General features: G+C 53.2%; 11 protein-coding genes across 11 annotated transcripts; 5 read left to right on the top strand and 6 right to left on the bottom strand.

Moving 5' to 3' along the window:
- The first annotated feature begins 473 nt into the window (after window positions 1-473).
- On the top strand, window positions 474-3,483 carry QC762_403090 (uncharacterized protein). Its single transcript, XM_062889754.1, has 8 exons — window positions 474-1,464; window positions 1,520-1,614; window positions 1,688-1,797; window positions 1,859-1,964; window positions 2,031-2,051; window positions 2,103-2,167; window positions 2,220-2,353; window positions 2,433-3,483. The coding sequence occupies exons 1-8, from the start codon at window positions 1,123-1,125 to the stop codon at window positions 3,417-3,419; spliced, it is 1,860 nt and encodes a 619-aa protein (XP_062743322.1). The 5' UTR covers window positions 474-1,122; the 3' UTR covers window positions 3,420-3,483.
- On the bottom strand, window positions 3,472-7,699 carry QC762_403085 (uncharacterized protein). Its single transcript, XM_062889753.1, has 10 exons — window positions 6,319-7,699; window positions 5,543-6,265; window positions 5,094-5,478; window positions 4,920-5,028; window positions 4,748-4,868; window positions 4,428-4,692; window positions 4,181-4,309; window positions 4,084-4,108; window positions 3,875-4,009; window positions 3,472-3,819 (listed from the first exon to the last, which is right to left on the bottom strand). Exons 3-10 carry the CDS (start codon window positions 5,254-5,256, stop codon window positions 3,741-3,743), a joined length of 1,026 nt encoding a protein of 341 aa, XP_062743320.1. The 5' UTR covers window positions 5,257-5,478; window positions 5,543-6,265; window positions 6,319-7,699; the 3' UTR covers window positions 3,472-3,740.
- Window positions 6,761-7,597, top strand: QC762_403080 (uncharacterized protein; the record flags this gene model as incomplete). Its single annotated transcript, XM_062889752.1, has 1 exon — window positions 6,761-7,597. The coding sequence occupies one exon, from the start codon at window positions 6,761-6,763 to the stop codon at window positions 7,595-7,597; it is 837 nt and encodes a 278-aa protein (XP_062743321.1).
- A 776-nt stretch (window positions 7,700-8,475) lies between the features above and the next one.
- QC762_403070 (uncharacterized protein) lies at window positions 8,476-10,216 on the top strand. The gene is made up of 2 exons (XM_062889751.1): window positions 8,476-9,001; window positions 9,087-10,216. Exons 1-2 carry the CDS (start codon window positions 8,966-8,968, stop codon window positions 9,534-9,536), a joined length of 486 nt encoding a protein of 161 aa, XP_062743319.1. The 5' UTR covers window positions 8,476-8,965; the 3' UTR covers window positions 9,537-10,216.
- Window positions 10,217-10,492: 276 nt separating this feature from the next.
- QC762_403060 (uncharacterized protein) lies at window positions 10,493-11,551 on the bottom strand (the record flags this gene model as incomplete). Its single annotated transcript, XM_062889750.1, has 1 exon — window positions 10,493-11,551. The coding sequence occupies one exon, from the start codon at window positions 11,549-11,551 to the stop codon at window positions 10,493-10,495; it is 1,059 nt and encodes a 352-aa protein (XP_062743318.1).
- A 91-nt stretch (window positions 11,552-11,642) lies between these two features.
- On the top strand, window positions 11,643-13,858 carry QC762_403050 (uncharacterized protein). Its single transcript, XM_062889749.1, has 2 exons — window positions 11,643-12,275; window positions 12,353-13,858. Exons 1-2 carry the CDS (start codon window positions 12,070-12,072, stop codon window positions 13,626-13,628), a joined length of 1,482 nt encoding a protein of 493 aa, XP_062743317.1. The 5' UTR covers window positions 11,643-12,069; the 3' UTR covers window positions 13,629-13,858.
- A 164-nt stretch (window positions 13,859-14,022) lies between these two features.
- On the bottom strand, window positions 14,023-17,163 carry IDP2 (NADP-dependent isocitrate dehydrogenase). The gene is made up of 3 exons (XM_062889748.1): window positions 15,727-17,163; window positions 14,994-15,530; window positions 14,023-14,921 (listed from the first exon to the last, which is right to left on the bottom strand). Exons 1-3 carry the CDS (start codon window positions 16,148-16,150, stop codon window positions 14,497-14,499), a joined length of 1,386 nt encoding a protein of 461 aa, XP_062743316.1. The 5' UTR covers window positions 16,151-17,163; the 3' UTR covers window positions 14,023-14,496.
- Window positions 17,164-17,459: 296 nt separating this feature from the next.
- On the bottom strand, window positions 17,460-19,459 carry QC762_403030 (uncharacterized protein; the record flags this gene model as incomplete). Its single annotated transcript, XM_062889747.1, has 2 exons — window positions 17,460-18,899; window positions 18,966-19,459. 2 exons carry the CDS (start codon window positions 19,457-19,459, stop codon window positions 18,473-18,475), a joined length of 921 nt encoding a protein of 306 aa, XP_062743315.1. The 3' UTR covers window positions 17,460-18,472.
- A 1,256-nt stretch (window positions 19,460-20,715) lies between these two features.
- Window positions 20,716-21,289, bottom strand: QC762_403025 (uncharacterized protein; the record flags this gene model as incomplete). Its single annotated transcript, XM_062889746.1, has 2 exons — window positions 20,935-21,289; window positions 20,716-20,824 (listed from the first exon to the last, which is right to left on the bottom strand). Exons 1-2 carry the CDS (start codon window positions 21,186-21,188, stop codon window positions 20,716-20,718), a joined length of 363 nt encoding a protein of 120 aa, XP_062743314.1. The 5' UTR covers window positions 21,189-21,289.
- A 660-nt stretch (window positions 21,290-21,949) lies between these two features.
- Window positions 21,950-24,859, bottom strand: NOT5 (General negative regulator of transcription subunit 5). Its single transcript, XM_062889745.1, has 5 exons — window positions 24,486-24,859; window positions 24,017-24,421; window positions 22,882-23,947; window positions 22,260-22,821; window positions 21,950-22,203 (listed from the first exon to the last, which is right to left on the bottom strand). Exons 2-5 carry the CDS (start codon window positions 24,269-24,271, stop codon window positions 22,143-22,145), a joined length of 1,944 nt encoding a protein of 647 aa, XP_062743313.1. The 5' UTR covers window positions 24,272-24,421; window positions 24,486-24,859; the 3' UTR covers window positions 21,950-22,142.
- DTD1 (D-tyrosyl-tRNA(Tyr) deacylase) lies at window positions 24,801-25,790 on the top strand (the record flags this gene model as incomplete). The annotated part of the gene is made up of 4 exons (XM_062889744.1): window positions 24,801-25,093; window positions 25,163-25,384; window positions 25,456-25,649; window positions 25,713-25,790. The coding sequence occupies exons 1-4, from the start codon at window positions 25,087-25,089 to the stop codon at window positions 25,788-25,790; spliced, it is 501 nt and encodes a 166-aa protein (XP_062743312.1). The 5' UTR covers window positions 24,801-25,086.
- Between the last annotated feature and the right edge of the window lie 389 nt (window positions 25,791-26,179).

Here is a 26,179-nt window from a genome sequence, read left to right as displayed (position 1 = left end):
TGGAAGGACACCCATTTAACTCCATGCCAAGACCGTAGACGGGAGATCTGCCGGTAGTGATCGGTGATGGTGTCTCGAGGAGCCCGCCTCCGGAAGTCCGGCCGTGCGATGGTCAGTTGCTCATCAGAGACGGGCGGGCACGGCCTAAACCACCGAGCTCGGCACGGCAGATTGTTCGCCCAAGGGACATGTCGCGTGATCCACGTATCAAATATTCGGCCAGATAACCCAGCTGTGGCAATTTTGGATGGCACGGCGAACATACCTGAAACCACCAAACGGGGCTACTAGGCATTGGACCGTATCTTGCTCCAGATTCTCTGCAGTTGCAGAACAGGGAAGGAAGATATTGCATTGGTTGGAGGGTCGAGGCAGTGCTCTCATCTCAGTGGCGTCGGAGTATCTTGCGGAATATTATTGTCTGCCAGAAGGAGCAAGCAAGCATGGAGCCATTGCGGCCAGAAGATGGAGAGCTCTAAGGTTCATCAGCTCAAGCTCTGTGATCAACACTGGGCGCCGTCTGTCGCTCACCTACCTTCCGCCCGCTCCTCCTTTAGCGGCATGTCGGTTCTCTCCACCCTCTAGCGGTCTGGGTTAGTATCCAAAGAAAACAGAGCAAGCGATCATGCATCCGTTGATGGAGGACTAGATACCAGAATATCGATGGTCATCGGAAGCTAGGTAACCGACCGTTGATGAGCCGCACGGACTAGCCTTTTGTCCGCTGCGGGACCGATAGTGGGTCCTCGTTGACGTTGGCAGGCGAGATGATTGCGTGTGTCACGCCCTTGCCACCAGCCTTGCTCTCTCCAATGCATTCTGTTGATGCCGCCAGCGGTGCCGAGAGTAGGTTGGGGTATGCGATGAGAGGATTGGGTTTTGATTGACGAGAAGGTGGTATTAATGACTTGGCTTTGTATTCCACGACTGATAGAGCACCAGAAAATACATGGTTTTCCTTGTTCTCCCACCCGCTGATGATTACAGTCCACCATTACCTTTCTTTACTATAAAACTGGTCAGGAAGTTCGACACAGCTGGGCAGTGACGCTGTTGCTGGGGCTCGAAAGACAAAGGGGCAGGGTATAGGCCAGGAAGTGACAACACCACGAGAGAGCTCTCATGAGTAGCAATTCCGGTCATGGAGGGGCTGTTGAGACCACGGCCACGGCCCCAGCAAGCTACCCTACTGGTGACCATCAAGACGACGGACCCATAAACTCCAGGTTGCTCTCCGACTCGGAGTTACAAGCCGAGTCTTCTGCTTCAAGTCACGGCACCAACAGCACCGTATCAATCGCTGGAATCATGCCCGGCGTGACACCTTCGGGGCTCAACGCCAATATCTCTCAGACTCCTTCTGGTGCGAAGACGGTCGCCTGGAGAGACCTTCCGCGCAAAGACCAACTCACCGTTATCACTCTTGCCAGGTTGAGTGAACCACTTGTGCAGACATCATTACAGGTAGGGCTTCTACGGCATCACAGCGATCGCTGGATCCTGGCTAATAAAACTGTAGTCATATATGTTTTACCAACTGAAATGGTTTGACACAGGCCTGCCAGTTTCTGTCATTTCAAGCCAGGCAGGCATCTTGCAGTTCGTGCTATTCCAGTCCTCATGTGTAAACCACCACCACTAGGCAGCAAGTGGCACGAGACTGACTTTGTACGGTGGCATCATGTAGTGCTAGCTTCACTGCCGCTCAGTTCGTGACATCAATGATGTGGGGCCGAGTTGCTGATTCCCGCCGGTTTGGTCGCAAAACCGTCTTGCTCATTGGCCTTGCTGGGGCAAGTAAGACTGACCCGAGAACCCATCACCTTGTTGCAGGTTGGCTCATCATATTTATGTCTAGTGACCTCGTGCCTCGGATTTGGCTTTTCGACCACCTTTTGGCAAGCCCTCTTCTTCAGGTCTCTCGGCGGGATCACCAATGGGAACGTGGGAGTGTTGAGAACCATGTAGGATAATGCCTCTGCTAACAACCAAAGCATCTCGCTAATATCCATTTTATCTTGCAGGATCAGTGAAACGGTACAGGAAAAAAAGTATGCTTACAGTCAAATGGCACGGTGGGCGAGCTCTAACCGGTAGACTAGATATCAGTCGCGAGCATTTCTTCTACTTCCAATGACCTTCAACATTGGGACTATCATTGGACCGAGTACGTATCAAGCAGGACTTTCTGAGTGCTCGCTAACACATTCTGGCTGCAGTACTTGGTGGTATCCTTTCCGATCCGGCAAGTAGCTACCCATCCCTATTCGGAGACGTATGGTTCTTCCATGAGTTCCCGTATGCTGCCCCGAACATCCTCTCGGCAATCTTTCTCTTCTGTGCTATGCTTCTTGTGTGGCTATTTCTCGAAGAAGTGAGTGCTGTGACCCAGCTCATCGTATTATCCTTTCACCAATACTAATTCTCCACAGACACTTGACCTTTGCGCCGACCAACGTGATAGAGGCTTGGAAATTGGACAGAGCATAAAACTGTGGGTATCTCGCAAGAGATCCCAGGGGGGGTACGCACGCCTTTCCACTGAAGACCCTACCACCATCGATATCGAAACCCACCCTCTTACCCATGGCACAGACTCCCAGCAGTCCTCCATTTCAGATGTAGCCCCTTTCAAGCCAAAATATGCCAGACGACGCTACACACAACGACTCCCTTTCCGCCGCATCTTCACGCCAAACGTAGTCTCCACGTTCACAGCTAGCTGTCTTCTGTCCCTTCACGTGGGCACGTTCAACTCACTCTGGTTCGTATTTCTCTCAACCCCAGTCTACGATCCAGCCAAAGGCCCAGAATCACCCGACGCCTTCCAACGGCATCTTCCGTTTATATTCACTGGAGGTCTCGGTCTACATCCTCGTGAAGTCGGCATGGCCATGGCTATCCTTGGTGTTCTTGGTATTGCTCTCCAGCTTGGCATCTATCCCTGGCTTTCGGCCCGGCTCGGCACCGTCCGGAGCTGGCGGTTATTTCTGCTCTTTTTCCCCTTTACCTACTCCATCGCACCTTATCTGAGCTTGGTCCCCTCTTTCTCTCCCCCGCCGGCACCCAAGGATGGTTTTGTTGTGTGGCTTGCCATCGCGGGCGTGCTTTGTTTCCATGTCATTGGCCGGACATTTGCACTGCCTGCTCAGGCGATTCTGGTAAATAATTGTACGCCGCATCCAAGCGTACTGGGGACAGTGCATGGCATTGGGCAGAGCGTCTCGAGTCTTTCAAGGACAGTGGGCCCCTTCTTAGGAGGGTTTTTGCATGGGCAGGGTCTGGCACGGGGCGTTGTTGGTGCTGTATTCTGGTGCCTCAGCACAATTGCGATAGGTGGGATTGTGGCAAGTCTCTTCGTACACGAGGGTGATGGGCATGAGATATGGCTTGAAGGCGATGAAGATGACGATGTTTGAAGTCAACTTCATGATCACAGACATGGTTATTCACGGGCCTGGTTGAAGAGTCTTTACTTATACCCTTAACACTAAACGCTTCTCCCCATAATGAAACTGGAAGAGTGTTGTGCATGAGTACTTGGACACATTTATCGTCAAAAATCCGATGGCCAGTGTTGTACGATGATCAAGTATATCGAATGCTCCAACCTTTGCGGCGTATCAGAAAGCGCCAGGATAATGTTATTCACAATCCTTCAACATGCCCGCAAACAATTGTCAGGCGATTGCAGATCTCTCTACGAGGATCTAAAGTGCTCATGTGGATGTCGTAGGCTACTACTTTCCATACCACCCACCAGCTCTCCAACAAGCTGTAGCGCTGACAGGGTTGGAAATTGTAGTGTATTGCGTTTGGCTAAAGAGAATAGTGTTAGCACCTATCAGTAAAATGGAGCAACGCAGCCACATACCCAACCCAGACAGTGCCAGACAGATGGCTCGTTAAATAGACAACGTTCGTTTCGGTTACGGCGCTCTGTGTCCTGATAACAGTCACAGTGGAACCAGGTGCGTTTCCTACGCATGCCGTTGATGGCGGAGGGGTGCTGGAGAGAAGACCAGTGTTAGCTGCCAGAAGAGAAGAGCGAGGAGAGTGCTGTTGCTACGGAAGGGTGCTTACACTGTGGCTGTCGTAGTTCGAAGGACTGTTTTACTTCGGGTTAGCATACATTCATTACGAAGGAAAGAAGGCGTTTTAGGACAGCCGATGAACTCACCAGTTTCGGTAGTCACCCTTCCAGCAACAGTTGTCGTAGTTGTCCTGGTGACTGTATATGTGGTTTGTGTGTATGTCAATGTGATTGCGGCGACCTGTGCGGCGGGAGTCGCAGCTACATCTCGTTTTCCTAACACAGTGACATTAGAACCAGAGTGTCTTCGCTGGAGCCTTCTCTCGTCCCTCTCGCCACACCACGATGGCCGCTTCAGCATTCTTATACCTGCCAGATCAGGAATATAACGTACTGGTAGGATAATTGCACTTTGCTGTTGTTGTGACTATGGTGGTCCAGTCACTTGTTATCTGCCCATCAGTTGCTGTCCGGGTGACCGTCGATCTGACTGTGGCCGTCGGTGCTTGTGGGTAGCTTGTGACTGTCCGGGTAGGTCCGCTACATGCTGCAGTAACGGTTCGGGGTACGATGATCAGAGTCTGAGTCTGCACAATGGTAGTCAAAACAGTCGAGGCTCTTGCTGTAGTAGTAACGCCGATAACAACGGTTGGTGTCGCCTGCAGATGTCTTGTTAAGTGATGGCCTTCATGTGTTTGGACACACCCTTCTTACCGTGACCCAGGTAGTTTCAGGCGTGCCGACTGTTACCGAGAAGGTGCGTTGTGATGAAACTTGGGTTCCGGATAGAATAATCTTCCAGTTCCCTGACTTCATGGCCGAGAAAGGAATGCCACTAGCACAGAGTCAACTCGCAATTCTTTTTCTGGACAGCGTTCTTTCTTACCAGGTCGATGTGACTTGTACACCGGCTTGCTCGGTCCTGATGGCTGAACACGCATATTGGTTGTTGTCTGGCCCGATGAGGACCGGGCTGATCGACTCTTGATCACATCCTGCCGGGCAACATCAGCACGTCTGCTTTTACAGGTCGTCATGCTCATCCCAAGCAGCCGCCTACCTTGAAATAAAGTGACGAAACTGAAATATTGGTTCGATGAGCCGTCGATGTAATATGCGCCTCCGTTGGAATAGTCAACACCGTAGCTCGTACACGCGGAACCGAAGCTGAGAGCCAGAAACATGAATAGTGCCCAGAGACACTTCAAACTGCTTTGCCCCATCTTATTTAGAACAACAGAGCTGGATTACAGTAGCCGTGAGAGCTGACAATCCTGGCGGACGCAAGGGGACTCGGGCTGTGTTAACTTATATCAACGTTTGCCCTGATCCGGGCCTTTGGGACCACTCAAACTTCGTTGCCATCGAATCCTATCGTTTAACTAGTTCGGTGACATTCCGACAGGGATACTGGAAAGGGCCGCTGTGTCCAAGGGACCAGATACCTGGGTGTTTGGAACAGTGAGAGATAGAACCATATTGCATCGCAGGATCATCATATTGACTTGCATTCAGCCTGTTAGAAGACAGCCCTAGTGACTGCAATACATGCCCGCTTAGCAGATAGCCTCTTATTTGCGAGCAGCCGTCCTATCCCAGCTGACAATTATATGTCCGCTGCGTGGGACTGAACATACCCGGATATCCTGGGGAGTGTTGGGTGTGAAGTCCGGCAACATGGCGGAGGGGCGCCTGGCAGAAGACCTTGTTTTGTCTCCTGTCATGTAATATTCATTATGAGTAATGATGATATGGACAATCTAACCGAGCTCGTCTGTTACCGGCCGCAAGGGCCTGGAGATCACTTGTGGTGTCCAATTCAAGATATAGGAGGCAGGTACCGCTGTCGGCCAGTTCTTGCCTTGGGTTTCTGGTGTGGATTGTCCAAACGGAAAAGCTCTCCGTGGTGAGGCCAGCACGATGGATGACGCCTCTGGTGAACGTCCTCGCAGGAATACTTGTCCACCCAACCCCGAGGCTCGATATTGAGGACCGGGAGGGATTGGTAGCCGCAAAATCGTGAGATTGCCGTTCCGTGTATAATCATTGGCGAGGGCTAAAAATAGGAAACCCCTCCCGGGTGTTCGGATGTACTTTGAGACTACAGAACTGGTTGAATCAGCTGTATAGATGCCCATGTTTGTCGAGTATGTGAGGACACTTGCTCAATGATTGCCATGGATGTATGGGGTCCTTGGGAGCTGGCTACTCTGAACAAACAACGGCATGAGTCTTAAGCAACATTGTTAGCACGTCTAAAACAGGTAGATTGTTAACCCGCCTACCTAGAGCCCATGTCTGTTTACCCCATAATGTGAACCGCAAATGTATTGTGCGGAGAGAGTGACAGCCGATGTTTGTCTTTTGGAACCCGGGCTCGAGTTGTTATTTTGGTAGAGTGTGTGGCACGCATTGCCGCTTCAATCAGAGACGAGACATTGGCAACGCATCTTGGTAAACGATAAGGAAATTAATTACCGAGCTGCTTGGGAAGTGGTTTTCTTGTTTGAGGATGATTATGCTAGTGTGATGGTATTGGTGCACGAAGAAAATGCTCCGATCTGTCGCCATATGCCTCTCGGAGGGGGCCGCAGACCCCACCATCTTCTGTTACTTCCAGGGAGCCACACAATAAACCGACCGTAACACCGGGACCGTCGTCAACATCACCGTTGCCGCGTCTGATTCATCACCGAAATTGGGTAACTGGCGCCTCGCTCTTTCAATATGCCTTCTCCAACCAAGAACATCACGCTTACTGTTCCAAAACTGGTGTTCGAAGCGGTACCCCTCACCCAGGAAGCTTTCGCTCCGTTCGGGGACGTGATCAACAACCCTCGACCAGACTTGCACCCATTCTCTGCCACATCAGTACCCTCACTCCCCTTTGATGGAATCTCCGCCAACCAAGGCTCAGCCATTAAATATCAACATGTCTCTCGCCAAATCAACCTCTACCCCCAGGCTCCCAGTGCCGTCCCAGGGGTCTCGGTAATGAACATCTTCATCTGTGCTTCACGGATCAGTATCCCAACCTCGTCCGCGTCACCATCACAACCACCACCCCCAGCTACCGCATTCCCTGTGCGTGTATTGGAGCGCCATCCTTTCACAACCCAGACTTTTATCCCTCTCTCGGCACCTGAAAATCAGCACTATCTTGTTATCGTGGCGTCTACCCTCCCACCCGCTGATGCAGACGCAGATTTGCCAGTTCCAGCGAATCTCACGACCACAGACCTAGCAGGAGCCTCTTATCCCCGCCCCCTCCCTGGCAGGGGACTTCCCGATCTCAGCGGACTGCGTGCCTTCGTTGCCACAGGCAAGCAAGCTGTGACATACGGTGCGGGGACTTGGCACGCGCCCATGGTGGCTGTTGGGAAGCCTGGCACAGCACTTGATTTTCTGGTGGTGCAGTTTGCGAATGGAGTCGGGGAAGAGGACTGTCAAGAGATCTACTTCAAGGCTGAAGGGGAAGGAAAACAAGGGGTTGTTGTTGAGTTGACCCCGGCCTCCAAGCCTCAAGACTTGGGGCCTATGGGTTCGAGGCTGGCTAGGCTGTGACAGCTTTCCCAGCCGAGTAGAGTGGCTGGTTAGATTATCTTTCCATGAATGGGTGAATGCAATGTAGTTTCTCTAGTTATTAGTCTTTTCTGGGAATTCGTGGCCAAGCGTGAGCGTGTTACTACAAGGAATAAGTTTGCTCTCGTCCACGGCTCTAGCTACTCGCCCAAGGGCATGGATGGCTTTGTACACCTGAAGCACGTCAAATTCACCGTCTGTTTGAACACTATAGCCTGATTGACAGAATCTACAATGCATAGAATGACAAGGCTCATCGCACTGGCGCTCACTGGCGAGCCTTGTTTCCAGACTAGACATGTTGCCAAGAACTAGAGCCAGGGAAACATGATAGAATTTATTTACAGAGATCACATTGCATGACAAACATAGAGATTAGATTTTGTTGCATTTTGGGATTACATGTATCGCGTGATAATGGATCGAGTTAATCGGGATGTTTGACGCAAGTCTTTATTAGACGGTAGCCTGTTCATGGGTTGGATGGCTCAGGGAGCAGAAGGCAGCATGTGGTCCGTGCTTTTTCTACTGGCTGACGTCCCGTGGTTGATTTTGAGGTTGGAAGTATCTCTATAACAGACGACAGAGAGGTGCAAGGAATGCCCAGTTTCCTCAACAGTGTTGCATAAAGTCGGCGGTGTTGCAAAACAATTGTGAAGCCCGACAGTTTATTGGAAATGATCAGATGGTATCAGGTAGGCAGGTCCAGTGTAGGATTACCTAAAGCGAGGTATATCAAGGTGGGTGGCGGATGCCCCAGGTTTGGGTTTGGGTCAATGAACCTGTGAGTTGGAAAATATTATAAGAGGGCCATTATAATCAGAACGTTTCCAAGGCAATGTTCCTGTTCAGAGTTGATTAATTTTTATCATTGGAACCTCCAAAATAAAGAGCTTTTTACTTTACTTCCTCTTTTTATTAAATGCCCCGTTTTCTTTGAGGTTCCCAGCAACCAGCCACCCAGTTGTGAGCATAAGTACCTACAGCACTGCAGTGCCAACTGTTAGCAGGCGACCAGTGGTTAAGCAGCCTGGCGCGCCAATCTCCCCACCCGGGCCGCTTCTACCCAAGCGGAACGAAGTGACATCCCACCTCCCGTCCTGTCCAGAAGCTCGATCGTGCCCCTCTCTTGACGCAAGAATACCAGACAAGAATCAAAACCTTGACCCGCCATTTCAGCAAATCCATCCAGGGGAAAGTGTCTACTCTCTTTTTCACCATCGCGACCATCACATCCCGACACACACACATATCGAGCGAGGAACCTTCGATTCGTTTTAGCGATTCAGTTTTGTTCTTGAGCAACCACCACCAAACCGTCCATTCGCCCAAGAAAGCCAGGCCGCAATCATGAATCCCCACCAGGCGAAGAAGATCGATGTCAAGGTGTGTTCAGTCTCCCATGGCCTTTCCTGTTCCTGGATAGGGATGAATTCAGAATCCCACTGACACTCTTTCTTCCGCCACCTAGTCCCTCTCCCCTGAGGAGCAGCGCCTCTTCCGGCTCTACGGCAAGCTCCCCAGCAAATCGGACCACTTCGCCAAGCATCTCAAGGAGCGCAAGTACTTTGACAGCGGCGACTACGCGATGAGCAAGGCCGGAAAGGGCGACAGCGTCGACACGGGCTCCGTTGGCAGCCAGCACCCCGTTCCCGAGAACATCCCCCATCTGTCGAGCCCCGTCAGCGGACCCAACGGCATTGGGAGCATCCTCCATCCCCACCATCATCATCAGCATCACAATGTCAGCATGCAGGCCGGCAGCCCCGTCAAAGAGAGCAGCTTTCTTAACCGGGAGACCAGTGCCGAGGAGCTCGAGAAGGGTGTCCCGGTCTCTGGTGCCGGTGCAGAGAACGGTCAGGCTGGTGCTGAGCCGGCTGTTACACCCACCGCTCAGGACGAGCTTCCGACTAGACGATAAACACACAATTTGTACGTGATTACTGCCTAGGACGGCCAGAGAAGGGGTATGGACAACAGGGGGGGAAACCGAAGGCAGAAAGATGAAAAGAGAAAGAGAGAGAGAGAGAGAGGCTGTTGCACTCGAGGCAACTCAAATTACGAGATATGAGGGCTTGCTATTTTCTTTTTAACTCTTTTGTTGGTGTCTGCGGGCGTTCTGTATTTCTTTGGGTTGGGGGAAAGGGCCCGGGTTCCCTGTTGCGGATGTTGGTTGCTGTTTGATGTATGAACGATCATGACGAACAATGTAGGAAGGGATGGGGAGAGAAGAGCGAGGAAGGGCATTGGTATTATCTTCTCTGAAGTTATTGAAAATTGGAACTTGACATACTGGGTGGTGTTTCGCTGCGGGGGGTTCATTGTTTGTTTCGCACCCCCAAGCCCGCCCGCCACACGTTTTCTCGTCAATATTGACACTCAGAATGGAAAGCTGATTCAGCCATCTACTGGATAGAATGCGGGCCTAGTGTGAGTTTCGAGACTGGAGAAGCATTGGGATGTGAAATTTGAATATGAGCACACAAGATAATAGCCTTAAATTTGAGCTTCTTTGCTTTTTTGACTTCTTTTTTTATTTAAAGTATGTATTACTTTAACGCTTCCTTCGAGATTGATAGGAAGAAGTAATCTGAGCTCTCTGCAGAAGTGCGAGCTCCTTTGGTTATCCACGGACTTGATCAATGCCGTAAACTCACTGGGGGTGGTCGATGAGGGCGACAAAGACAATGCAGCCAAGCTACTATCAACTACCTGTCTTGACCTCGGCGGCTTGCCATTTTGATGGCCGTATGTAGTGACACAATGCACCTCTATGGCAGCCTACAACCCCAATGCGCCCATCCTGTTTCAATCACAGGAGCCCCGCTTGGGCAGCAATGGGCTAATCAACGTCTCAAACTCCTGGCAGATTGGGCTTCATAGAAGAGCTTTCTGGGCCATGGCAAGAGCACCGTCAAAGGTCTTGTTGCCGCCGATGAAGCCAGCGGCATGCACAAAGACAGAGCCTGGCACACCAGAGATGCCGTCAAGCTCCTCATCGCGGAAGCCCCTCCAGGCCTCAGGCAATGGCTTCCGGCTCTGGAACGAGTCCTTGGTCTCGGGTACACACTGGATCCTCCACTTGGCGTCGGGGGTGGGCTTCTCGGGGTACAAAACGTAAAGAACCTTGCCGGCCTCGGGGTTCTGCTCCTCGAGGGTGTAAAGATGATCTTTCCAGGGGGCAGACTGCTTCTTGAGGACCATGATGCGGCCACCAGCGTCGAACTCGTTTCGCGCCCTGAAAGCCTCTGCAACGACCTCTCTAGCAGGCAACCAGGCCGAGGTGAAGTAGTCCAGGCCGCGGTCAAACTCCTCGCCAATGCGCTGGCTGGCAAGCTCGAAGCGCTGGTCCTCAGCTGCTTGGGCGGCGACGGGGTCTTCGGGGATTGGGTCGTTCCAGTTGGGGTTCAGTCTGCCAACCATGGCGCCGAGAGTGAAACCACCGTCCGAAAACTTCTTTTCCAAACCAGCGGCAGCAAGACCGGCAGCATCGTAGGCGCTGATGCCGTTGTCGTGGGCATCGAGGGCCTCAACAAAGCTCTGATAGATCTTATTCCACACGAGCCCAACTTGCTCGCTCTCCTCGGGCTGACTGAGACGGCGGGCGATGATCTGCTTGCCAAAGTGCATGTAGACCAAACCAGCACTGCTCAGCTTGGTGGCCCGCTCGGGGAAGGTGGTGGAAAAACTGCGCTGATGGTGGTCGTAGCGGTGGCGGGCGGGCTCATACTCGCCGCCGACGTCGACGACGATGTCACACTCGTCGAGAAGCTTGGGATCACGGGTGCGGACCAGCTTGGCGTTGGCGTAGGTTGGGATGTGCTTGCGCAGCATGTAAACTGCGAGGGCCTCATCCGCGTGGAAGTGACCGTTGTGAGTGCCAATAGCAACCACTCCACTGTCCGTCTTGAGGCGTTTCGCTGCGTTCTCGGTCATTTTTAGAATGAAGTTGCGAAGCATATACTACTGCCAGTGGCTCTCTAGGTTTCGGTCTCGAGGCGGCTGAGCGAAGAAGTGAATATGTGAGGGACGGGTGGTGTCTTGAGAGCGAGGTTTTGAGATTTCGAAAATGCTACCAGGGATTGATTAGGATCTGATTGGGCTGGAGCTGTGCCGCCTCGCAAGTACCGGTACTTCAAACGCACGCCCCATAACGGTTTGCGCCCGCCATTTCAAGTCACTATACCTTCAGGGGTTTGGCTGTCAAAGGGCAAAACGCGCCATCCAAGTTCCAACTGCGAAGCGTCCAAACTCTAGGCCCAGAGAGCACATCACCAAAAACGACAACAAGCTCACCTGCCTTGCTGCTTTTTTGACTTTCGCGGATCCACACGCCAGGCGCACAACCCGGTTGCCTTGCACCTATATTCTCAATCGGTCTTCTTCCGTGAACTTCATTCTACACGAATTAGCAACACCACGATTGCGGGCGGGACACGCCTCCAGAAGCAGCGATGGAGGCCGATGCGCGCAGGATCAAGGACGAGGACGATGGCCACAATGTCAGAACCACCAGCGAAAAGCCATCATATCGGTCATGGAAGAAGAAGTATCGCAAGATGCGCATCGTTTTCGATGACAAGATGAAGGCCAACGAGGATCTTCACATGATGGAGCAGAAGGCGCTGGCCACGGCCAAGAGGCTCGCGATCCAAAACGAGTAAGCAACATGGCTGGTCCAGCCAACTTAGGTCCATCTCCATTGGGTACACACCTGCTAATATCATCATTCAAAAGTCGGCTGCTCGATACCCTTCTAGATGTCAACAACTCGGCCCAGATTCCGCCCGAGAAGCGATTTGACCTTAGCGTGGACTCCCCAGTCGATGACGACGCTCTCCGCCTCGACATGGACAGACCATCAACGCCAAACCGATGCCCCAAACCCGCCAAATCCTTCCAGAAGCTCCTCCGCGAGGTCCCACACATCCCTTACGCTGCCGCTGCAGAACACTTCCCGGACCTCGTCTCCGATCTCCAAGCAGGCCGAGATTCCCCTGTCGACCCCCTCCAGGGCGCCCCCCATCCCCCCTCCTTCCTCACCGCAGACGATGTAGATAACTACCTCTACGAGCTCGACCTCCGCCTCTTCGATGACACCGACCAGCTCCCCACCCTCGCTCCCCTAGCCCACCCCGATGAGACGACCGCTTCCCGCGAGAAGACCTCCCGCGACTACGCCCTTCGAAACCCCGTATCCGTGCACAACTGGCTGCGTAAAAACGCGCCCAACACCTTCCTCCAAGACACAGAGCACCATGCTGGCGCCGACAAGGACAGCACCAAGGACAAGGACGACCATTCCAGAAACGGCGCCGACGACTCCGTCATTGCCGTCCCGAGCTCCGCCTCCTCTACCCGAGGCGGCCGCGGCGGAGGTCCAGGTTCGAGAGGCGGCCCCGGCTCCCGCGGTGGTAAAGTCCGGAACGACTCAGCCGCTCGCGCTAAGCGCCAGGCCCAAGCTGCGAGGAAGGCCGCGGCCGAGAAGCTCGCCGCTTACGAATACGAGCACGGTGGTGGTGAAATCTGGGGCCCGAAAGAGGCGTTGAAACGCTATGATGCCTTGCAGGCTAGTCTTGCTTCTGGCGGTGCGAAAGGTTCTGGGGGTGGTACCGCGAGCAAGAGCGACCCGGCAGCAGCTCGCACCAAGCGCCAGGGCGCGTCCGCCAGGAGGGCCACGGCGGATAGGCTTGCTGCTGTCGAAGATGAGCTCAGCGGTGATGATTTGGAGATGAGCGAGGCGGCGAGCATTCTTGCTTCGCCTACTCTTGCTTCCGGTGGTGGGAAGGGCACTGGCGGTGCCGCCGGCAAGAGGAAGAGGGTGGCGGATGATGATCCGGGGTATAGACCTAAGGGGGGGTCCAGCCGGCCGACCAAGAAGAAGCGTAAGAGCGAGGGCGGTGGGACAGATGCCGGTGCGGCGACGCCCAGCGAGTCAACGAAGAGGTCAAGGAAGAGTGGTGGATCGGGCGATGGGGAGTCGGTGGTGTATAGGAAAGAGGTTGATGACTGAGGAGGGCATCGGATTGTTCTTACCTTGTCTTTTTTTCTTAAAGGAGTTTTGTTCTCAGGGAAAAACTTGACCTCTTTCCTTCACGGTTTCTTTGCAGTGATCTTACCGCTATCATCAGCAGGAAATCACCAGGCATACGTATCTCATTGGGACTTTTGACACTCAGGCTCTATTAGAATCAGCTTGATTCATCGGGCGATGGGGGGAGATAGGATGATAATCAGTCGTCGGGGCGTATGGGGTGGGAGGGCGTATTATGTAAACTATGCTATTTTGCTCCTGGAATTCTTTTCCCTGGGAAACGCGACAGTGCATTACGGGAGTTGGGGAAAATAGAGATCGTGGCAACGTATGCGCAAAGTTAATAAAAGGCTTAGAAACGATGGGTGTCTTTCTCTGTGTTCAATTTCAATGCGTGGATCAGGGTCAGAGTACAGACAATACATCACATATGTGCAGATTATTGTCTTCAAGTGCTCATTTATATACAGGGAGCCTGTAGTGTACTGTAGATCCCAACTCGGCAATATACATCTGAAGTTGGCGTCCCGATTTGGTGATAAATCTGGTTACCAACTCCCAAACAAGGAAAACAACATGTGCCTGTTTGTGCTGTAGCATCAAACCCAAAAGACATGTCATGATGACCCTCCTCTTTTTTTTCCCCAGTTTATCGAGGCGAAAATCTCATGTTTTCTATCCTCTATGGTTGTTGTTCAGCCAGCCCAGTTACGGCTTACTGGTGACAACGTGGATGCAACCCTGCTCTCGTCTTCCTCCGCGGCGGGCTTGGGACAGCCTTCCTCGTAACGTTTGCGCCACTTTTTGACCATCGGGCTTTTTCTGTTTGTTTGATTATCGTGATTGCTTAGAGCTTCTCCTTCAGGCTCTGCTTGAGTCTTCTCTCAACGGCGACCATGTACTCGGAGGTGGTGACGTAGTCCTCACGGCCAGTCTTGCCGCAGGCAAGGGCAAGATCCTTGGTCATGATGCCATCAACGTCGACGGTGTCAATGCAGGCCTTCTCGAGAGCCTCGGCAAAGGCAACGACCTCGGGGGTGTCGTCGAGCTTGCCACGCTGGATGAGACCGCGGGTCCAGGCAAAGATGGAGGCGATGGGGTTGGTGGAGGTCTCACGGCCCTTTTGGTGCTCACGGTAGTGGCGGGTGACGGTGCCGTGGGCAGCCTCAGACTCGAAGGTCTTGCCATCGGGGGTGATGAGAACGGAGGTCATGAGACCGAGGGAGCCGAAGCCCTGAGCGACAATGTCGGACTGGACGTCGCCATCGTAGTCTAAAAAATCATGTCAGTTTTCTTTGTTCGGTCGGCGGCCTTTTCAGGGTCCCAATGGCTGCCAAAACTCACTCTTGAGAGCCATGATGTAACCACCGCTGCTCTTGATCATCTGAGCAACCATGTCGTCGATGAGACGGTGCTCATACCAGATACCTTTGGCCTCGAAAGCCTCCTTGTACTGGGTGTCGTAGAGCTCCTGGAAGATGTCCTTGAAGCGACCATCGTACTTCTTGAGAATGGTGTTCTTGGTGCTCATGTATAGGGGGAGGCCCTTGTCAATGGCGAGCTTGAAAGAGGCGTGGGCGAAACCGGTGATGGACTCGTCAGTGTTGTACTGGGTCTGGGCGACACCACCGCCACCCTGGAACTTGTAAACCTCGATCTCCTGGGGCTCACCACCCTCGGGGGTGTAGACCATGCTGAGCTTGCCGGGGCCGGGGGCGACGAAGTCCTTGGCCCGGTACTGGTCGCCAAAGGCGTGGCGGCCAATGATGATGGGTTTCTTCCATCCAGGAACCAGACGGGGGACACGGGGAATGACAATGGGCTCACGGAAGACGGTACCGCCGAGGGCGTTGCGGATGGTACCGTTGGGTGAGAGCCACACTATCAGAAGCAAAAAAAAAAAAAGGTTACCGTCAGCCGAACCGAAATCTTGTTTTCTGGAGGCATGTTGTTTGGCATGGTTCCCGCGGGCCGAGGCAAACTCTATTGTGATATAGAGTTTCCCACCGGCCCCCCCAGGGACAGATATATAAGGCACATCATCTCAAGGGGGCTCTTGAAAAAGAAAAACACATACTCTGCTTCAGCTTGAACTCCTCCACGCGGGCTTCATCGGGGGTGATGGTGGCACACTTGACACCAACCGAGTACTTCTTGATGGCCTCGGCGGCATCGATGGTGACCTGGTCGTTGGTCTGGTCGCGGTACTCGAGGCCGAGATCGTAGTACTTGAGGTCGATGTCGAGGTAGGGGGTGATGAACTTGTCCTTGATGTCCTGCCAGATGACACGGGTCATCTCGTCGCCGTCGAGCTCGACGACGGGGTTCTTGACCTTGATCTTAGCGGCGGAAGCCATTGTGCGTCTGTAGTGCTGGATGAGGGTTACGGGAGTGGCTCTCGAAGTGATGCGGACGGTGTTGGAGACCGGGGTGAAGACAGTACGCGAGCAGGAGGGACGAGTTAAAGAGGCACGGAGGGCCGAGGAGACGATGGAAGACATGGCGAGAAGAAGGGGAGGGGAAGGGAGGGGGGTCGAGAGGGGCAAAATGGGCGATGTATCAAAGAGGTAGGTTTAGTCAGGAAGGGGGGGTTTGTTCGCGCCCGGACCGACCCGCGGTGGCAGCTTGTCGGATTGTCGGAGCTGCACTTCAAATCAGAATGGCGACGAAAGCCGAGGATGAAGCCGCCGCTGAGGGCTTGATTGGGTGTTTCGAGCTGTCGCGAGTGGGCCGCGGCAATGACGCCCGGCAGAGGGGAACAAGAGGAGATCGGCGAGACTGGGAGCGCCCGGTATTCAGCGGGATGGATATGTAGGGCAAGGTAGCACAAGGTCGGTCCTGGACAGATGGAGCGGCACTGAGCGATAGGCACGAGAGGCACTGCGGTTTAAAAGGTGGTGGATGGGAGGGCCCGCGAGAGCGATGACGGCGGCGAGAACGGTGAGGGAAGCGAAAAACGGCCCTGTCACCGAACAGTAGCTGCCGGATCGACGATATATGTACATTCTGGGATGGATGGGAGCGATAACACCTTTGTGCTCTGCCAGCTGCAGGGACCCTGCCTAGAGCCTGATGTTTTTTTAATTTGGCAGTGGCACGCCCGTTGATCATCCCGTGTCTGGCAGGCCTGAACATACAGTAAGGCAGGCAAGATATCTTCAGCAGCAGCAGCAGCAGCCAGCAATGCAGAATGTCGGCCGTGGACTTTGGGCGGATGGACGGGACACACGGGAGACCGGTTGCGCTTCAAGCTCGCGAGTTTGTTGACCAAAAGGATAAAACTCTTCCCGCATGTTACTCTAAGAGAGCGGGGCAAGCGGGGTTGAGAGACGCCGGTACAGGGGACCGATCCCCCCACACGCCGATGAACCCTTGTCCAGCAATGTGAATTGTGGGGTCAGCGCCTGGCCAAAAAGCACGCACAGGAAAACGGCGATAAGTCACGGATATCGCCGGATATAGGAGATGGAGCGACAAAAAGCACCACTGAACAGCCAAGTGAGAAAGTGCGCTGTGCTGGGGGATGACAGGCAGATCTTATATATGCTTTCAGTAACTGACTGCTGCCGGCGCCAGGAATGATGGTGAGCCTTCATTCATCTCCAATTCTGGACAGAAATCTTTTTCTGCACCGAATTCGGGATGTTCAACCATGCGGATCCACAAATCTTACATATCGATAACGCCTTGGATCAATGAATCGTCATTCTTTCCATATTCTCGGTCCGTTTTGAGACACCCCATGCGCAACACTCCACCACCAATGCAACGACTCGCTCTGTTTTAAAAAGGATATCGAGTTCTCCAGATGCCGCGCGGAGCCTTATTTCCAACTCGAATGCATTATTGCAAAGGAAGTCTCTTCTGTGTTCTCTACCAAACAAAGGCCAGAAGCCCAATGGCTACCTAGGTAGGTAAAGAGAGCACCCCTTGCTCAGGCCCAGTATAAGAGCCAGCGGCATGATCCACTTTCGACGACATGTCTCGAAAAGAAAGACGACAAATATGTGCCTATACAAACAACGGGGAAGTACTTATCTTCCTCAACCCCAAAATCGACCACCACACATGTCATGCCATTTCATCCAATCCCAATGCCAGATCTCGATCTATCCTCTTTAAACTCCCCATGTATGGTTACCCATAACGTACAAACGTTGGTACAAAATACAATGTACACAGCCCATCTGCAAAAACAACTGCTTTGCAGATGGGCTGAAACGGCCGTGAGGCCACCAATAGGGGACAGCAACATGTGCGTCTCTCCTCGTGGTTGAAAACGTGTAGAAAAGGCTCTCTCCCTGTGAGCCTCCTCACTCGAGCTGGAAGCCGCTCATCGCCTCCTTGTCTCCAAACCCTCAGGATCCTCATTGTCCACCTTGACAATTCAGCCTGAAAGAGACCAGTGGCGGCCATCTCTGACGATGATCCGTGTAAAAACAAGGACGCCCTTGAAAACGCCAAAAAAAAAAAAAAAAAAAAAAAAAAAGACCCCACATCCCGAAAAGGAAGGTAACGAACGGCTGGCCTCTTGCCGCTGATCATCATCATGGCCGTCATCGATATAGGAAAAAGAATGAACAGAAAAACAGAACAGAACAAAACAAAAAGCTCCCCAACTCCGTGCTCCGGTCGTCACGAAAAGAATGTGTCGCAGAAGCCACCCGCAAATAATGCAAAAGAAACAAGACACCATAAAAAGCAACCAACCTCCCCGGCCCAGACAATAATGCGGCCCAGTCGTATAAGAGGGAGGGAAAACATCAGAGACTATCGGCCATCAACAGGACCGAGCCCTCTCCTCCTAATCATCACCCACCACACTACCCTCTCCCGGCAGCAGCCTCCCTCACCCTCATCCTGTCGCTCTCGCACGAGCTCCCACACGCAGGACAGGTATACCCCTCCGTCTCAACGTCCACTCTCACCACCAGGCACTTGTTGCATCTCCACCACCCGTTGAACACCGCGCGAGGCGCCCTAGATTCCCACCATTCCCTACCCTCCTTTTTGCTCCTCCGCAGGAGATCCTCCTTGTGGAAATCCCGGAGGTGGTCTCGGAAGTGGTCCTGCCTGCCAAAAGGCGCCTCGTGTCGGGGACACTTCTTGTAGTCGCAGTGATACTTGATCCTTTGATCCTCGTCTATGTGAACCTGTTTGTAGTGCCGGTCAAGGTCGGCCGAGCGGGAGAAGGCTTTCTGGCTGCAGCCAGGTGAGAGGCAAGGGTAGGTTTGCTTTTCCGAGACGGTGCTGCAGAGAACAAAGTTAGCAAGAGGGTGTCTGGTCTGGTGGTGTGTGGTAGGTATAGTAACCTACGAGACTGAATATGATGTGTCGACATCTTGGACGGACTGAGCGGGCAGCTGTTGTTGACCATAGTTGTCTGGGTCAAACGGGACGCCGGCATACGCAAGGTCGTAGGGATCAGTGGTGTCGTAGTCGTAATAGTTGGCAACAGGGTAGGGTTCTGATGGCAGGTAGGGCGGGGCGAGCATTTGCATGTCTGATGGTGCTGGGACATTATCTTCGTGCAAATGACCACCAGCATTGGCGACAAGTGGACCCGAGTCTTGTGGCTGAGGAGGATATGAGGACCAGCCCTCGCTGTACACCTTGTGCTCGACTATTGGCGAACCGAGTGACGATAACTCGGTCGAGTACTGGCTGGAGGCGTAAGTGAGGTTTGTGTTGGCTGTCGACTGCGAGCTGCTCCTCTGCATGCTCGCACTTGTTGGGACAGGCCAAGGGCCATCTTGGTAGGCCGGGCCATCAAAGACTGGGCTTTGAAGATAGGAAGAAGGGTAGTCCATGTGGTATAGTGATTGAACCGTCCTGTTCACCGGTAACCACCCCTGAAGAAACCTGTTGGTGTTTATTAGCACGATCTGCTGCCTGTGGTCAAGAAGAATTCAGGAAAAGGGAAAACCCACCAATAGCTGAGTGATAGATATTGACGGACTCGAAGACTCGAACCACCTTTGCCACTCTCTTTCGTAAGGAAGGGTATATGAATGGGAAAGTAGTCGTGCTGTAGTCAGTTGGGGATGAGACTTGTGGGTGGCTATCTGGAAATGTGCCGACCATATATCTTGAGCCGCGAATACATTGATCACGGACCATTCACCCAGAGAAGCGACAATGGGCACCTTCTACACCGCGGTAAGGCGGGAATGTATGCAGCAGGAGGTAATGTCAAGCGTGGTTTCCTATCGCGGACATCTCTGATACCGCGGCAGAGCTATGGTGCAAGCAGGCTGAGAGACACACACCATCAAAAACGTAGAAGAAAGTTGCCCGCAGCCCGTTTCCTGCGTCTCTACCCAACCCCTGCCTCCCCAAGATACTGGGCGGGGGCTGTTCGCGAGCCTCATTGTCCCCTCAGTGTCACCATAGCCCAGTTTCAAGCTTCGAGGGGACGTTTATTGATTGCAGCCACGCCGATGACGGGGCAATCTTGAAAAAGAAAGGGAAATTGCCCAGCCATGCGGGAGAACAGCGAGACTAACAGTTGAAGGAATGTGGGAACAAGACGATAGCGTAACACTTTTCTGTGTTGAGTATCGCTTAAAGGCTTAGATGTCCCGCAACAAGCTCACAGGGTCAGATCGACCTTCGGTGAGCGTTTGGAAGTACCCAACATGATCTTCCAATGATGATGGAGAGCTAACTCTTCCAGGAAGTCGGCGAGGAACCAAAGCTCGCAGCACCCATCCAACATGCGTGTTTGTTAATGCAATAGCGGATGGCTCCGAGCCGGCAACAAAAGAACCACCTTTGGCTTGACACTTGCATGCCTTTCCTGGACGAGGGCATATTGCCTTGGCAGGGCTTACCAGAAGGCATCCACAAACAGTGAGCTCTCCCCACATGTGAGACCTGGTCGAAGCAAGTAAGGCGATCGAAGGCTTTGTTCGATTTGATCCAGTAACGGCGGAAGGGGGGGTGACGGCTTTGCGATGTGAGAGAGGCGGATGGGAGATAGCCGAATGGATGATAACAAGCTCCTCCGTAAGGGAGGTCTTGGAGATGGAGCGCCTGGATTGTTTGTAAAACCGGACATACGTCTTCAGCGGCTGTCTCTGCGAAGAGAGTGGAGCGTCAAGATGGAAATCAGCCAAATGACATCGGCCATTGTATCTTTTGCCCGGCGGTGCAGTGCTGTTATGCAGGCAAGTCTGAGGATTCGTTCAGTGACTAATCGCAAAAAATTGCCAGACCTGGCAGCCCGTGATAGGTCCAAACGCTCTGGCCGGTCGGTAAGCAGGCGAGATCTAAAGGTACCTACAGCCTCGCAGGATATATGTGCAGTGTCATGTACAGTTGGTGATGAGCCAAGAGCTCATTGAATCTGGAAATTCGAGTGCGGCTGAGCAGTCCGCATAGTTGGGGACTGTTGCTTCTGCAGTCTCGATGGACTGGAAAGCCACTTGACAGAGAGTGGTGCGATGGGAGAGTCCTCAAGGAATTCGGTGACAAGATATTGCATTTATCTGCACCGTTCGTGTTAGCAGCATGGCTTCTGATTCGAGATTCAGTCATTGGTGCCACACCGCACACCTTGTTGCAGCCCCACGTTTGCTGTCTCTGCGGATGGTGGGTGTGAACGTGACTAGGACGCCTACGTTATCATTATCGTGCAGATGGTTGAGAGGTTGCGGCTCATGCAAGTTTGAATGTGGTACGCGCCCCGGAGCCTCCTGGAGGTTGCCTTCTGCAGGCCTCTGGGTAATATCTGAATGGCTGATATGCATGTCCCCTTGCATATCTGGGTGTAAGTAGAGGTCCAATGGCAGCCCGTCGTGCTGCCATGGGCTGCTGTGGGGAAATGGCTGCCTTGCGCATTTTCTACGCCTTGTGCCAGCAAGGTGAGGGCCAGCAATGATATCAACTCACAAGGCAGATTAGAGAGGCTGTGTAGTTGGGGGTTAGCGACTTCCACTTCCTGATGGTGAGACGGGTAGTAGCAGGGCCCTTTTTGGCCTTCTTCCAGCCTGTTTGCCACCAGGCTCACCGTCATCATCTGGCCCGTTGTTCCCGGATTCGTCGCGCGATTGTTCAGCTGATGGCTGGGGAGCGGTACAGATAAACGGGCAGGCCACTGAGGTACGAACCCGTGGCACTTGGATGGAAGGGTATATAACTGATTCTTTGTGATCTCGTTGTCAGCTCGAGGACTGCCATTAAGGATGCCCACCCCCCTTCCTCATGATGGGCATCCATGGTTCACTTTTTGCTGTGGGCCGTACTTTTTTCTGCGTGTATGCCGATACCCACCAACGGTCTTATGCATATCTGCCCAGGTCACGAGATATGCCTACAACAATACAGTGATGCTTCAGTGCACCGAGTCGATACATTGCAATTATGTTGTTTCCTCCAAACGCTATCGACACTCTGCAGTGTCCGTGAGCCCAATGTCTCACTAAAGAAAGCCCCAACGTTAAGGTTACATCGCTAGACCGCACACGACCATCTTGCCGGCACACAACAAGTTCAAACCTCATCCTCGAGAAACTTGTAGGCAAACTTAAAATCTGCCTTCCTACGGTTCATCCTGGGGCTCTGTCAGCAGCGATTCGTCCATGGTATCTTTGCGGACGGGAGACCAACCATGTGCTCTCATAATCGAAGAAGCGGTACGTCCCCTGTTCAAACTCTTCGGTAATCGACTTTGGCTCTTCGTGTCTCTGGAACCATGTCTGGTATTGTTTATGGAACCTCCAACTCTGGTCCTTCAAAGCCCTCGCGGCAAGATATTGCTGGTATGTCCCCTGCTTGTAGTAGAAAACGTAAAAGAGTGTGTCTGGCTCGATTCGTTCGTACAGTCGTGGGTCATCCAGGATATCTAGCGGCTCTTGTGGGAAGTGTGTGTGCGCGAGGTACTTCGTCTCCGGCACATACGCGCGGGGTGGTTCGGCATCCGCAGCTTCAGGCTTAGCCGCTTCCGATGTGATATGCATCCTCTGGGTCAATGGTGAGTTTATTGACGCCGTCCGCTTCTTGGTCACTTCGTATGATTCCACCAGGTCTTGGAGGGCCGCAGGGAGATGATATATCGACTCTTCCTCTTCCTCTTCCTCTTCCTCCTCGATTGGCTTGATGTCATTAGAAACGCCGTTCGCAGCCGGTACTGGTGCTGATACTGGAGCCCCTTGTGTTGACGCCGAACCTGCTGTGAAACATCTGTTAGCTCCTTGCCCGTCAAGTCCAGTTTTTGACTGCCTAAACAAACCTCGCGCGGGGGTGGCATCTCCGTGATCTGGAGCTGCTGGTGCGACGGTTGGCGGTTGTACAGGAGCCTTGCCCTTTGATGCTGCAGATTTGGGCGCTTCCTTGGCTGGCGGCTGGGCATTTTGTAGGGGTGCCCTGTCCTGCACCACCGGTTGTATGGGTGCTGTGCTGGGAGAGTTGGTAGTACTTGTCCTCGGCTGACTTGGTGCTAACGGAGAGGCGGCGGATGCTGGAGGAGCACCTGGCGGGGGGGGTAAAGGCGCAATGCCCACGTTGTTCTTATCGCTTGCGGCAGCGGCTGCTGCTGCGCTGGCATACTTCAAACCCTCGGCGGGCCGGGTTGGTAGCGCTGCCGGCTTCATGGCAACATTGGCCTGGACCCCATTGCTGTTGGTTGTTTGCGAGTTGTGGACGGTTGCGAGCGTTGGGAGGGGTGATTTTTGGGCCGAGGGACGTCGTGTAGCAGACCCTGTCACAGCATCGGCCACCGTGCGTTGCTTCCCAACCGGAGCAGCAGCTACCGGTCTTGTCGTCTCGGGCTCAGGGGCTGGCTCCTCTTGAACCGACTGGGTGTCCTGTGATGAGCCCTTGTCGTTCTCCAGGTTCATACCAAAGGCATCCTCCTCTTCTTCCAGGTTTAGATCGTCGTACATGCCCTCGTCCTCGGGGAAATCGTCGTTCATGCCGTCGGACACGTAGTACTTGATGCTCTCCTCTAGGTCCGTGACTTGCTCGGTCTCGACGCCCCCATTTTCGAGTGAGCGGCGAATCAGCTCCAGCTTCCCTTGGTGCCATTTATGCCGTTCGATGATGCGCTCTATCTCGGCGATGCGCTCCAGCTTGGTTGCCTGGCCCTTGCCCTTCTTCATGGTGGCTTGTATCGATTCGCCTTCGGCCTCGAGGGTTTCGATTTGCTGCTCGAGTTCGTCAACCATGTTGCTCAGGAATTCGCTTGCCTCCAGCTTCGCTTGCTCCTTGGGGTCCAGCTTGGTGGCGGCTGATAACCCCTCTTTAGAGTACGCCTTCGTCTTCATCGCCTTTTCGACAGCCTTGAACTTCTCCATTTGCTAGACAGACGGAACACACCAGTAAGCACACAGCACATCCTCTATCATCAAACTAGGTAGGCAACCAACCGTCTCTATCAGCCTCCGCTGCTCCAGCAGCGGCCCCTTATCCTTGATATCATTGCTAGCAGCCCATGTCTTGATCTGATCGCGCAGCCTCTGCAACTTCTTGATTTCTCGCTTCAGCTGATCTTCTAGCTTCTCCTTTTGCGCCTGATTGGTGGACTGCTCAATCTTCTCGTAAATGGCCTCGAAGTCGGCGACACCTTCAGCCACCTTCTTGAAGCACTTGTCGACTTCCTGCTGCAGCTTTCGTGCCGCCATCTCGCTGGTAGTGGTGCTGCGCTGTAGGAAACGTAAGGTTTAGGGTGAGGGGTTCGTTTGGTGGCTGGCCGTCGCGCGACCAAATAACTCGGGGGCAGGTAATCAGCCTTTCTCTCCAGGGTTGGAGTAGTCGGAATATGACTGCCAAAGTTGCAAGTTAATTAGCTTCGACCCGTCCAACAACGTCACACGGCCGGGTAGGTAGGTTATTTACCGTGGGGATGATTGCAGCTCTGTCGGCGTAAAAAAGGGCGACATGCGAGAAGGGGAACAGGTCGTGGTTGGTACTGAGGGGGGGGAAAGGGAAGGGAATGCGAAGTCGCTGAAACAAACCAGGCTGTTTGCTGATGCAGCAAGAGATGGCAGGCTGTCGGCCAAATCAAAGAATGGCAAGCCCAGCTCAGACACCCTCACCTCGCCCGCCCGCTGCTGCCCTGTGTGAGACCTGGGATTGGGACTCGCACTAGTATCCACTATCGCCCCCGATAAAGAGCCTCGCTCTCGGGCCTTATCAATTGGGTTATACATGGAGCAATTCACTTGGCTACTATCTTTGATTGATGACGGAGCAATTGACAGCACCCTCCTCGCCATTTGTATTCTTCTCTCGGCTTGTTTCTCCGTGTAAAAGGGGCAATTGCACCTGGCCAACTATCTGTTCTGTTAGACAGGACTTGGCTCAGTCTTGCTTGGAGAAACAGGGATGCTTTTTCTGAATCCACTTTTATAAGCCAACATGGCCATTCAGCTGGCCGCCACTGGCTGACAAAGCCCAACTCCCTACAACTTGACCATTTCACGAAGAAGTCTGCAACATGAAGGGTATGTCACAGTCCTCCGAATGCCTTGGGATATGCTTTCAAGACCCGAATCTGAGCGATATATAAATAGCCATCCTTCAACGAGTGCTTTCAGCCTCGGTCACGGTGGACCAGGAGCTGGTTTCATCGATAGGAAAAGGCATCTTGGTCCTGGCTGCAGTTGCGCCGGGTGACACTGAGAAGGAAGCTGATGCCCTGGCAGCGAAGGTCCTCAAGTTGAGGCTTTGGGATGATGATACAGGGGGCCGTTGGAAGAAGAATGTCCAAGATATCAACGGCGAAGTACTATGTGGTGAGCAATACTCTGTTTGTGAGTTGTCGGTGTTGCAATGATCCGTATGCTAAAAATGGCCCTGATCACAGTATCACAATTCACGCTCCTAGCTTCTACCAAGAAGGGCAGCAAACCGGACTTCCACGGTGCCATGGGAGGGGACGAGGCCAAGAGCCTCTACCAGTATTTCTACCGCCGAGTTCAAGAAGGCTATGCTGCCGACAAGGTGAAGGATGGCGTCTTCCAAGCCATGATGCAGGTTGCCCTCGTAAATGACGGACCGGTAAGCCCCAGAAAGCGCCACCTCTTTCTTTTTTCTTGGGGTGTTTTGCTTACATCAAACAAGGTCACTCTTGAGGTCTCAGCAAGCCCTCCCAAGGAACAAGACCAGAAGAAGCCAAAAACCACGGAACCGCCCAAATAAGGACTAATCCGTCCGTACTGCTACAGCGGCGGGTGTCTCTTCAGATCATCACGCGATTAGCCAAAGACAACTGGTGAGCTCATACCGTGTGATGCTATACTCAGCGTTGTTCCTGCCAGGCATGCGGTGATGGTTTGAAGTCTGGAGAAGTGTCCCGGCAGGCATGTGGGCGAGATGGCACCTTTCCAAAACAGGTAAGGTTCCAGGTTGCTTGCGGCTTCTTTAGCCCAGAGGCCCCACCGCGACCCCAACCCCTCATTGTCGGTGCTTGACTGTTGACAGCCCCACCATTTCGAAGGTTCAGGAAGCTCCCCTCCATGCCTGTATTGATGTCTGCCAGTGCATCCAACAGGCCGAGTTGCGATTGAAAAGGACCATTGACATCCCCA

Source organism: Podospora pseudocomata, chromosome 4 (assembly GCF_035222375.1).
Source record: "Podospora pseudocomata strain CBS 415.72m chromosome 4, whole genome shotgun sequence".
Taxonomy (NCBI): domain Eukaryota; kingdom Fungi; phylum Ascomycota; class Sordariomycetes; order Sordariales; family Podosporaceae; genus Podospora; species Podospora pseudocomata.
Note: the sequence above shows the minus strand (reverse complement) of the source record. Positions and strands in the feature narration are given on the sequence as shown.